Raw genomic sequence first — 12,123 nt, 5'->3', positions numbered from 1 at the left:
TTCATCAAATTTCATGATCTGGATGGAAGGAATAATGTATAAACACCAAAGCCGATCTGGTTAGCACATGCATTATACTGTTTGCTAAGCACGCATACACAATGATGATAGCAAATAATAATAACAATTATAATGAGTTGCAATTCTAAAAAGTTGAAGTTCTTTGGTGAGAGTGTGGCCCACTGCTTGATCATTAAAGCATGTGGGCCGTGTGTACGGTAATGGATTGAGATTGAGATGCATTATAGCTTTGGGCATATTGAGATATTTTATAATCATGCATTTTATCAATAATGATATCATGGTTGATAAAATAATGGTGGAGGGGCGTAAAAAAATATCAAACAAGGAAACCAATAACTTCATGGCAAGTAAGTGACATTGGCCATGGCTGGTGTCAGTAGGAAAAGAAAATGTTGGTTTCCACAACTTTGGTCAGTTAAGCGCATTTTATGGCTCATCTAAGCATGGAGTCAACATCTAAAGTATGATGTACTGTCACTACTATACCAGTGTATTATTGTAGTTAACCTGGAATTAATTTATTAATCACGCATTCTTTTCAAGCACCAATTTCAGGATTGATCTTTGCTTTGTTCTAACTGAACCCATCTCTCATTTTATATGTTACATGGCAATTGCAGATTTCTATACAATTATCCTGTATACTAACATTGCACACCTATGTGTAAGCACAATGTTTATTACCGAATTCACAATTTCATCATATAAAGCATTGTATAATGTACTGAATTTCCATTCGTTTTACGTTAAATATGCATAATTTTGTCTAACTTTCCTCTGTACCGTTTGTATAAGCAGGAGATGCTAAGAGATTTCACTCGGGCATCACAAACAAGTGGGTATCATGCACATTAAAACAAAAGGCCTCCTTTTATATGTAGTCAATTGAAGGAATGAAACATGCACTAATATTAAAGGCCTCCTGTCAATAAATCGTAAATTACTTATTACAGCAGTCAACACAAAAGGTTCTCAAAGAAAAAAAGTAGCACCATTCCTTCTTCAGTATCTTCTCCATTCCCATACACAACTTGAATGTAAGATAGCGTTTACTCAATGCTCAATGTACAACCTTTATTTTTTATTGGGGGGCCGCGTCGCGGGGAATAAACGAGGTCAAAAGCATTACAACACTTTTTTAGATTTTAATCTACGTCTATAACGTCTTTCTTTTCCATTTACCTTGGCCTTCCCTCTTGGATCCCCTACAGCTGATAATTTAAGTCCATGAGGTGCAGTTCTAAATGTGACAGTGATCAATTTTCATGATTTGATTTAACTTCCTATAAAAAAAAAAAAAAAAATCTTTTGAAAGGTTAGGATTTGTGCAGTTAAAAAATAAAAATTTAACTGCAGAGGATCTCAATTCATGTATAATATATATAGTACATACACAAAATAGTAATACATCCTTAGCATAGGGATAAGCAGTGAATTATTTTATACACCCATCTTATTATTTTCTGCATCCATCATTATTATTCTGGAATTATTCAGAAATAAGTGTTCCGAAACGCATATAATAAATGCAGGATATAATAAATTAGGCACAGGAAACAATTATCTATGTTAGGTATCCTCAGTGGATGTGGGGGGCCGGTCCCCAACTCCAAAAATTGACACATGGGTCATCCTCCACGGATGGTTGCTCTCAGTCCTAAGCTTGACGTTGATGTCATATTTTGTTAAATTGCCCTTAAAATAGAATCACGAACCACTTATTTTCCAGTGAAATAACTCATTAGTTCGATCAAACAGCTCCTCCACTTGGGGTATATCTAGAACACAACTTTAAATTAGGGATGAGCAAATTAAATTGCACTAAACTGAACTGTTAAAAACTGTATTAAACTAAAAAATAGTTTAATTAAATTGAACTGAACTCAAAATTAGTTCACAAAACTGAATAAACTATTTTTTATTCTATTAAATTGAACTGAACTTATTTTTATCTAAGAAGAAAGAATCTGTGATTGGTGACTTGGTGCATAAGGAAGGAGGAATCTGTGATTGCCTGTGAGTGAGGAAGGAGGGCTGATTCTGTTGAATCAGGAACCCCGTGTCGTGGGCCCGTGGCTTGCTGGAATGTGAAGAGGCTTGCGATTTATGATTTAGAAACCTTGGCTGTGGCTGGAATGTGAAGACCCAACATGTGAAGACCTACATTTCTGTATTTATAAATTGAAATTATGCCGTGGCCCGTATCTGTGCTTTCATTTTATATTTTTAGTTAATTAGAGTAAACTGTAACTTAATAAGTTCAGTTTTTAAAAATTGAACTAAAAAATAGTTTAATTCAATTTTATTTTAAATAATTATAAATTTTTTTTAATTTAAAATAATTTAGTTATTTAATAATTTAGTTTAATTAAGTTAATTTTAGCGAGCCCTACTTCAAATCCCATTAAAACCTTTTCTTTGGGTGCATGATGTGATAGAGAGGGAAAGAAAAGACCATTCCAATCATTTCTCCTTTAGAATAACCAGAACTCTCAACTCTAATTTTAACTCCGTCCCATCTCAACATCTTAGTATCTACCTTTCAGGCGTGACATGTAAGAAGGGCCCCAAATTATCTCCTTAAGGCCAATATTTTAAGCCTCGAACTCTCATGATTTTAATAAAGCTAATTGTACAGTAAATATGTACAATGCATAATATTTAAAATAAGAAAAAATACATTATGAAAAGAATGAAAGAGTTTTAAGAAATAAATAAAAAGTTAACGACATTAATTAGTAAGATGTAACTGTAAAGGAGCCATTGAAACCTGGAGGTGAAATAGATAAATTCCATTCTTTAATTACTATTGATCATTTCCAAAGTTACATATCTGTTTATTTGTTCTCTTATTATTTCACAAAACTTCAACTTTTAACTTTTCTCTTCATTCTTTTTTATTTTTAGCTCTCATACTTTTAATTACCAAGTCTTTATAATAATTCTAGGTAAGATCCCCAAATTTCTCCACGACCGTGAATTTAACAACAGTGCCCTGTGCGTTTAAACAAAAGCATATATTTAAATAGAGGTAGCACTCATTGAACCTTGCTTTCTGAGAGGTGGCATCGTCAGTCAGGGTCACTTTGGCTCAAATCAAATTGGCCTAAAATAAAGCAGCGTGCCTGTCATATTATCAGCTTCAACTCAGTCAAAAGGAGCAGGAGAGGAAGCACGAAAAGTAAGCAAGATTAAGATTCATGGTGGAGCCCAGTTTGGTATGATCGACCTTAACCAAATCGATACAACTATAATATTAAATGAGAGGCATCAACTCAAACGATGAGAAAATAAAAAGAAAGGTACCTTATCTTGAATGGGAAATGAGAAATATTTATGGTATTTCACCTTCTTCATATTTCAACAAGAGCAGCTTCTTGTTCACTGAAGATTAGTGCATAGATTATACACAGAATAGAGGCTATACGCAGACACAAATATACTACACATTTTCCCTCTCCATTTTAGGATACGTTCAGCAAAAGTACCCATAATAACTAGCAAAAAGATCAGCCTTGATCATCTGGTTTGATCTAATTAGGATCTCCCAATAAAGTTTCTTATAACTTGGGTACTATTAAAATGTCAGTCAAAAGAGTCATTCAGACCTCGTCTTTTTAGGGAATCAAAGCCTTTCATCACATTCTTTTGGATCCGAGGGACCATGATTAGATTCAGGAAAAACAAACTTCCCAACTTGTACACATGTATAACGACTACAATAATATGGCATGGCAGATAACTGCTTAAAATGTTAACAACCTGAACCGTGCAATAATATTTGGGATTGCAAGAAACGTTTGGTATATTACTAATGCATGCCAGGTTAACAATACAAGGTACGGAGAGAACAACCAACATCGAACAATAAAAACAAGGCATTCACGTCATTATCTTTTACGTCTTACAGGACAGTCTAAGATAATGGATAACGTTTTGTACTTGTCATTTTAAAATGAACATAGTTCAAGTTGAATAATTGAAGCTATCACATATATCACAATATGATTCAACAGATTTATTTATTTATGCTGAACTATTTCAATGGAACTGCGTATCCCAATCCTTTTTCAACATTATTGGTTTTTCTTTTCATTAATTTAAAACTAGACCTAGATCTCAAATTTACAATTTTTCAGGAGGGCAAACGGCGAAATCTCATCGTTTTGAAATTTTTTACTTCAAAAGTAAAGCCTGTGATTAAGTCTACTTAGAATGCCAAGAAAAAAATATTAAGTACATAGGAATAGAAACAGCAGAACTCAATACGTTGAAAGAATAAATAGGCTGAGCTTTAGAAACAAGTATTTTTCCCTTATTTTTCAAAAGTTGTGATATTGAAACGACAAAAAATTATCAGGGAGCCAACCGCTCAACTTTCCACTGCCACTGTCCATTGATCTCGTGGGGAGTATATTGCAACCTGTCAATAAAATATGTACACAATATCAGGAAATTTTCGTGGAAAATTTACCTCTAGATATGAACCTCTGTGGGACAGAATGATAAGCCTAGAGCACTCCTCTAGGACATCATACTCTTTTAACTAGGATTTCAAACTAATCCTTTAAAGAAGTTTATATACTTTATCATAATACAGAAAAGATGTGAAATGTTTTTGTTAGGTGTTTGTTAGAGATATATATCTTTTGGCATTCGTTAGTAAGGGAGGCAGTTAGTTGGGCTGGGATATTTAGAAGAAATCAGGCATCTCACCGATAAATAAGAAGAGGGTTCAGAGGGAGAGGTAGCTAGTCATTTGTTAGGGAAAGGGAGCTTTACGACAGGGAGGAACAGAGCCTTGAATTTTTGTGGTGTCCTATCTTTTAATTGCGGTTTATCCCTATTTTTTCCTGATAAAAAATTACCAGGTTCCTATTCTCTGCCACCAGAGCTCCAATCCTGAGCAGTAGGTAGTGCGTATTGAAGGATAAAGGAACTGTTCTGCACGTAATTGACATCATTGGAGAACAGAGAACTTAGGAACCAGATTGCAATTATCAAGAGAAAACTCAAGGAGAATGCCTGGGAATCCGTCTTTCGAGAAGATTTGGCTGATTCAAATCCAACAGCACTTTGACATGAAAAAGAAAGGTAAGCAGCAGCTGGTTTTGAAAGCACCTGGACATGCTTATGATTGGTAAAGATAGCGGGAGATCAGTAATCCTAAGGTGTCATGGGAAGAGTTTCAGAGGCCAGTGCTCAAGAAATTCCAGCCTGAGTACGATCTGAATTTGTCAGTTAGGGTCCAAGAAAGGAAGTGGATTCAGGGAGCTAAGAGGGAAATGAAGGGTTGAACATCAAAAACCAGAATAGCAGCAAGGGAGGTGAAACAGAAATCTGTGGATACTATTCTAGATATCATGAAGTACCTGATCAAAAAATTTTGAAGAAGGAACAAAGGCAAAAAAACAGCCAAGACAAATTAGTAAAGGAAATTTTAATTGATACAATCAAATAACCTAAATGACAGTTTGAGTCTTGGGTGGAAGTGGGTTTTGATCTATTGCATAGCAATGGTGTAGTAGAAAGAGAACATTTGAGTTGTCCAATGAATTACCAAGGACAATAAACATGGTAATGGTTATGAAGGGCATGGATGGAGAACAGTCATTCAAAATGGATTTTGGTCTTGATGGCACAGAGAGGAAGATGGGTTTCAGCAAGGAGGCCAACAGCTCAAGCAATGGTGGGGATTGGGAGTATGATGGAGGCAGTGAAGGAGTGATAATGGAATTCTGGTTCTCAGATGTGCCAGCCAAATCCTCTTTGCTAACATCCTTATGGTGGCCAAGGCTACTGGTACTGCAGTTGCAGAGATGAAGGTAAAGGGGGTTGCCATTTGACAAGCCATTCCACAACTCCAAAACAACAACATCAAAATTGTTCCATCAGATATAATAGCAAATGGAAGGAAGACATCAAGCATGTTGTTAGCAGCTGCAAACAGCAGCGGTGTGAAGGGGGAGCAGAGAAATGGAAGGGTGCAATGCTTCCTTAACCAACTGGGACAAGCCCAAACCATTTGAGTATATGGATATTGTAGCCCAAAAGCACCGGTGGGTAACACCAACCCAAATCAGTCATGGCCAGTTTTGCAAATTTCAAAATGATCCTGGACTCCTGTAACAGGTATTGTGCTGAAAGTCGTCCTGGGAGATTGCAAGGTGTGCAGACTCTTAGGTTAGTGTTACAGAAGATGATGCAGGCCAGTCTTTTTGACAATGGGGGAAACTTACAGTAGGAGCTCAGTGGACTCTCTTCAGCTATCACAAGCTGTTCACCATGAGGACAATGTGAATGTTTAGGTGTTAGATATCCTTAGCATCAATTAGTAACTGTTAGGGAGGGAGGGAGTTAGTTGAGTTGGGATAATTAGAAGAAATAAGGCATCTTGACTATAAAAAGAAGCAAGGTTGGGAGGGAGAGGTAGCTAGCTAGTCATTTGTGAGAGAATTGGGGCCATAGGTCTGGGAGTGGGAGATGTATACCCTTGAAGTTTTGCAATGCTTTATCTTTGTAATTGGGTTTTAATTTTATGCATATTTCTTCCTAATAAAATACAAGGTTTCTATGGATAGTTTATTTATAGACCAAACATAACAAAGTACCTGATAAGATGACCCTATTCTATACCAGAATAAGATACTTCAATTAGGACAAAGTCCTTACATAAAAAGTTTGAAATCAAAATTGCCCATCAAGACCAAGTATATCCAAAATTTTAAGCAATCTCAAGATAAGGTTAAATATTTAGGTTGTGTTTAGATGACTAATGAGGGAAGAAATATGAGGCAAAAGCTTACAAGTGTTGATTTTCAATATAAACCTCAAACTTATTTAAGTAATTCAATTTGTGGGGGGAAACAGAAAATAACTTTTTAAAGTAAAAAAGTCATAAAGATAATACTATTGTATATGCCACAGATTACTTCATAAAGTTACCATAACCAAGAAGCCAGACTAGGATATAGATCAACTCAAATTGATAGCACACAACATGGATCTTGAACCTAACTGCTGCTTGAAAACCCAATATAAGTTACCAAAAAAAATTATCTACACACATCCATTAGGGAAAAAAATTTGAGAAGAAACCTATCACAAACGGGGAAGCAACCACCTGTCATGCAAGCGAGATTTTTGTCCTTGCCAAAATTCGAAAAGTTGTGGTGTTAGCCTATATCCTCCCCAGTTCTTAGGTTTCGGGATCAAACTACTGCAAGCAGAAAATATGAGGATTATTTCCAGCTCCCCTAGAGTTAACAAATGGGTGAAAAGGGTACTTCTGGCTAAATGAGATGGTCACCTAATCAGATTTCCAAGTCCACAACAAGGGGAGATGCAGAATTATTGACCATCTCAGGGGACTAACATATTTTTACCGGAAATGACAAATACATGCAGATGTTCAATAACTTACCCATCAGCGTATTTTTGTTCCAGCTCATTGTACTCCTGATAAAGAACATGCCTTCCAGGCACTACAGTACTCTAATGATCCAAGAAATTGAAATTATAAATTCACATACCATATCATTTTCATATATAATAATATAACAGTTATATTTAAAGTGATGCAGAAGTAGACCTGCTTGCTGACTATTGCTCCAATCTGACTTCCTCTAGGACGGCTATGGAAATACTGTTCTGATTCTTCATCAGGGACTTTCTGAACAGGCCCTTCCACCCGTACCTAGGAAAATAAATAAATAAGAAAGGAATAAATAATGAAAACTGTACACAAATTTAGAAGCCTAAAATAGAAAGGGAAAAAAATTCCTTTCTCCATGCAAAAGGACCCAGGAAAACAGAATCAGTCAATCACAGCTGCTTCATATTTGATCAGTATCCAAGAGTCCTAAAATATCATGACTATCATAGAGTGACATGAAGTTTTTATAAAAATGGTTGCATCATGTTAAATTGGTTCACAAACCATTGCTGTTTGTAAACTTACTATAAGTAGCCATTAAATATTAGCAAATAAGAATGTTGATTTGCAGAAAGACTGTCACAAGAAATAATACTACATTATATTTTATCAATTCCTTCTTTGTATATTTTCAGTAACATTGCACTTTATAATAATATGAATGAAATTTATTTATTTTTTAATTTTTTCATCAATGTAAAACAAGTCAGAAAATGCAAAATAATAATAATAATAATAAATTAAATAATCAATTTGTATAGCAGACATATTACCAATGTTCATCTTCTATCATTTCATTTGCAGGTTTCCCAAGTTAAGATCATGTAAAGAAAAAAAGGTAAAAAAAAAAAAACTGACAAAAATGCTGGTAGGCTTAAGAACAGGAAGTTTTCTGTAGTAATAATTTACTCAAAGTAATGAAACTACAAGCGGATAAAATAATAGGCTGACCGGATTAAGATCAAACAGGATTATTATTTTGTTAAATAAAAGATAGAATGCATAAGGAGCACAGACATCATACCATGAAGTTTTCACTGAACCCTCAAATAAAGTTAACTAAAACTGTTTAGTATTTTCAGTGACTTATTTCCACCCATCAGTAACAAAACTCTTTAATCAATCCCGAAGTGAATCCTACTAAAATGCCCCAACTCAAGATTTCCAAAAGTAGAGGTCTACTACTACTAGATATTCTAATCCTCTATGTTATACCACCTGAAAGAATCTGTCATCCAAGTTTTAAATGGTTTCTTCAGGAGTAATTACTATGAAATTTTACAAATTAACACTTATCCTCATTTTCCCTCCTCGTAAAGTACATTATGGCATGCTAAACCATAGGTTTCCAAGAAGACATGATATTCTTTGTCATGAAAAATTAACTTCATCAATTCCATGTAAGAATAAGTTAATATGAAGATGTGGCTAGCAAAAATATAAGCAAATTCACCTGCCGGTTTAAACCATCCCAGTAAAAAAGAAGTGATGCACGTGGATTTTCAGATAATTCATGTCCCTTTCGACTTTCATAGTTTGTGTACCTGTGCAAAGCAATTGCAGTAGGTGAACAAAAATAAGCATTCTCCACAACAGTTCTAACATTAAAAATAACGAAGTATTACTAACCACACAAATCCATCCTTATCCAAGCCTTTCAGCAATACCATTCGTGATGAGCTGCAGCCAAATGAAGTAGACTAATTTGGAAATTTTATCCAGAAGTGTGGGATAGTATTAGAGTAATTCATTTTGAAAGGCCCACTTATATTTAGAAAAAACAACATTCTAACATAAATAAAAAAATAAAAACAGAAGCACATCTTACGGTTTTCCATCCTTCCCTACAGTAGACAAGGCCATAGCATTTGGTTCCTTCAAACCAGCAGCTAATGCATCATCAAACCAATTGCGAAACTGCATATAAAAAATAGAATATTGTAAATTGGCAAGCATTCATAGACACTAAAATCTAAGTACTCAAAATCCTAGATTACGAAACTGAAATAGATCATGGCAAGGTACTAAAGTCATTAACCACCAACAGGGCTAAACCATGGACAACAACAACTCTGCAACAAACAGTATTATTTTGGATTTGGATTGTCTACAGTTCAAAACAAATTGCACAAGGTGCAGTTATAGATCTCACCACTAAATATAATGAATTTAAATTTAGACTTTATTTTATGATACAATGAAAGAAAAAGCTAATGGGTGAGATTCATGCAGTTCAACTTTTAAACTGCAGAGGATCAAAATCCGTATTATTTTACATGAAAATTACCTGATTAATAGGGTCAGCCTCCACCTGGTCTTCAAGAAATTCTGGAGAGATATAGTTCTCTCTTAGAGCCGAGATATCAATTTGTGGAGGCTTTCCAATTCTAACACACATGGATGTTCCAGGATATGCTGGAAGTATAAGCTTATATTTTTCTGCAATTGCAGGTGGGACAAATCTACCTCCTAGAAAGTGGTGAGGACCACCAAACTTCTTTGCACCTAATTTTGGGGCTGTCAACGAAACCTACAAAAAAAATAAGCACAATGGGGACGGTATCTCAATAAAAACAAAGCTTATGTTAAAATAAATATCTGGGGATATTATATCTAAATTTCAATATTTAAAGATATAAATAATGATACAGATATCTCTCCAAGAAACCTACCAACATATCAGGTTTAATGCCTGAACCATCAACGTCTCCCTCTTCAACATGCCACCCAGAAGGTATATCTACAGAGACTATAACTGATCTTTTCGGGCCAATTTGATTATGACTATGTAAAGAGACAAGTCTCTGGATCAAATCATCAAAAGGAGGCCTTGGAGAACCTAAACAAACAGAAAATAATAAAGTAAAATAATCTGAAATCAAATGGTATTATTTGTTCAAAAACCCATACAGTAGTTTGGAATTCAGAACCTGTATTATTTGATAAACAAAGAAGGCATATTTAATTTAATTAAGCTATAGTTTATAATTGTAGCAATGATATTGATCCTAGCAGGGATCCCACGAACAACCCACCCAGAGTTCTCAGGAGACAGTGAGCATCAAAATATCAAGGAAGCATGCTTGAATAAACAGCTAAGTAGCATGAGCAAGATGATGATTAGAGGCATAAAAACAATGGTATCAGTTTCATGTTCAGTCCTCTGGTTTTCAAACATAAGTGAGTGAGAACAATGTAGATGTTCTAAATGTACATCAATTGCAATTGCAATCAATCTCTTACAAAGAAAAATGTAACCTACCATGAAATGAGAATCCAAACATGGCATCTATGAGAATGTCAAAGTCATTTGAAATATCTGACGGTAGTTCTTCCACCGACAAGAATGGGATTGACAGTGCTTCAAGCTACAGCATCAACATTTCATATAAGACTTACATAGACAGCCATGGTTCAAAACTACATCAAAACGAGTTCAATCCTACCTGAGTAACTAATCCAGCATAGAGAGGCTTGGGGGTACGCTTCGGGTAACAGACGAAGGGCTTATACCCAAAGTGATGCAAGTGCCGAGCAGCTACCAGACCATCACCCCCATTGTTACCAGGACCACATATAGTAAGAACACGATTATACTCACTCGGTTTGTAAACCTATTAAAGAAAAACAATTCAAGCACATAAGCATCAGTATTAATAGACAAAATTTCATAGAGAAAGAGAGGAAGGAATTCTCGTTTCATTCTAGTGTAAACTAGACCCCAACAAAAATACTTTCATGCATAATTGGTTACAAACTTCACAATTATTGTTATTATTATTATTGTAAAACTGAGATGAGTGGTTGCAAAGCAAATACCTCAGAAATGGAAGCAGCGACACTTAAACCAGCCAATTCCTGAAATTAGAAACGAAAGGCGTTGAGAAACTTAAGCAACGAATTAACACATTAAAAACATGTAACATGAGATGAAGAATAAACCATGAGCTGGTCGACGCTGAAGCCAAGAGGACCCATGAGTGTCTCGTCGATCTCGGCGGCTTCTCGCTGCGTTAAGTAAGTGACGGAATCAGCGTCGAAATTCGCCATGCTTTGGGCCAACGCACAAGAAGAAGAAGAAGCGGTCGGTGTGGGGCCACCCTTGAACTTGGTAGAAAACGGCCGAATTGGAAGTCGGAGAAAACCCTGAAACAAAATTCGACTTAGAAACGCGAAGATTTGAGAGAAAAACATTGATTTGATTGGATAGGGAATTGAATTGCTTACGGAGAAGACTTGAAAGAGGGGATTATGATTAATATGGAGAGAATGAGGGAAGGTGGTGACGTGTGGAGTTTTATGGGTTTGAGTGAGTGTGTGTGTAAGGCATAGACATTTCATGCTCCTGATTCTTCCCTTGGCCACCAATGAACGCATTGCGCTTCTGCATTTCCCCGCTTTGGAACTTCACTCAGAGTGGGTGTAAGTTCCTAACATCACACCAACAGTTTAGTGGTCATAAGGATATTAAATGATATCATAATCCACCGTCTTCGATTTTTTTTCAGCTAAACAGCCAAGCTTTCCCTGTCTATAGTGTAAACAATAAAAGGTTTAATTGGAAAAAAAATGTTTAATTAATCGTTATTCATTTACTTTTTGTTGTAATATCAATATTAATTACTCCTTGTATTTCACACAATTTTAAGTTTTAGTTATGTAGG

The 12,123-nt window shown here is 35.4% G+C and overlaps 1 protein-coding gene across 6 annotated transcripts; it reads right to left on the bottom strand.

Annotated features, from left to right (window-relative positions):
* Nucleotides 1–4,271: 4,271 nt before the first annotated feature.
* Nucleotides 4,272–11,927, bottom strand: LOC109796644 (pyridoxin (pyrodoxamine) 5'-phosphate oxidase). Of its 6 annotated transcripts, none has more exons than XM_083077138.1 (14): nt 11,687–11,927; nt 11,402–11,605; nt 11,279–11,317; nt 10,906–11,073; nt 10,722–10,827; nt 10,132–10,298; nt 9,747–9,989; nt 9,288–9,376; nt 9,089–9,139; nt 8,913–9,003; nt 7,616–7,720; nt 7,448–7,518; nt 7,123–7,240; nt 4,272–4,447 (listed from the first exon to the last, which is right to left on the bottom strand). In XM_083077138.1, the coding sequence occupies exons 1-13, from the start codon at nt 11,834–11,836 to the stop codon at nt 7,126–7,128; spliced, it is 1,599 nt and encodes a 532-aa protein (XP_082933264.1). In that variant the 5' UTR covers nt 11,837–11,927; the 3' UTR covers nt 4,272–4,447; nt 7,123–7,125. The 6 variants fall into 6 exon arrangements, with proteins under 6 accessions (XP_082933264.1, XP_020211966.1, XP_020211967.1 ...); XM_020356377.3 differs by having other exon boundaries at nt 7,148–7,240; XM_020356378.3 differs by having other exon boundaries at nt 7,123–7,243; nt 11,687–11,926.
* Between the last annotated feature and the right edge of the window lie 196 nt (nt 11,928–12,123).

This window comes from Cajanus cajan, chromosome 6, assembly GCF_000230855.2.
Source record: "Cajanus cajan strain Asha chromosome 6, NIPB_CcT2T_4, whole genome shotgun sequence".
NCBI classification, from domain to species: domain Eukaryota; kingdom Viridiplantae; phylum Streptophyta; class Magnoliopsida; order Fabales; family Fabaceae; genus Cajanus; species Cajanus cajan.
The sequence above is the reverse complement of the archived record's forward strand: the minus strand, read 5'-3'. Positions and strand labels throughout refer to the sequence as shown.

Coding starts and splice junctions, on each gene's coding strand:
- LOC109796644 (XM_020356376.3), bottom strand. CDS start 11,836: ATGCGTTCATTGGTGGCCAAGGGAAGAATCAGGAGCATGAAATGTCTA. Junction 10,828..10,905: donor ATGCTGGATTAGTTACTCAG/GTAGGATTGAAC, acceptor TTGATGCTGTAG/CTTGAAGCACTGTCAATCCC. Junction 10,299..10,721: donor GTTTGGATTCTCATTTCATG/GTAGGTTACATT, acceptor CTGTTTGTTTAG/GTTCTCCAAGGCCTCCTTTT.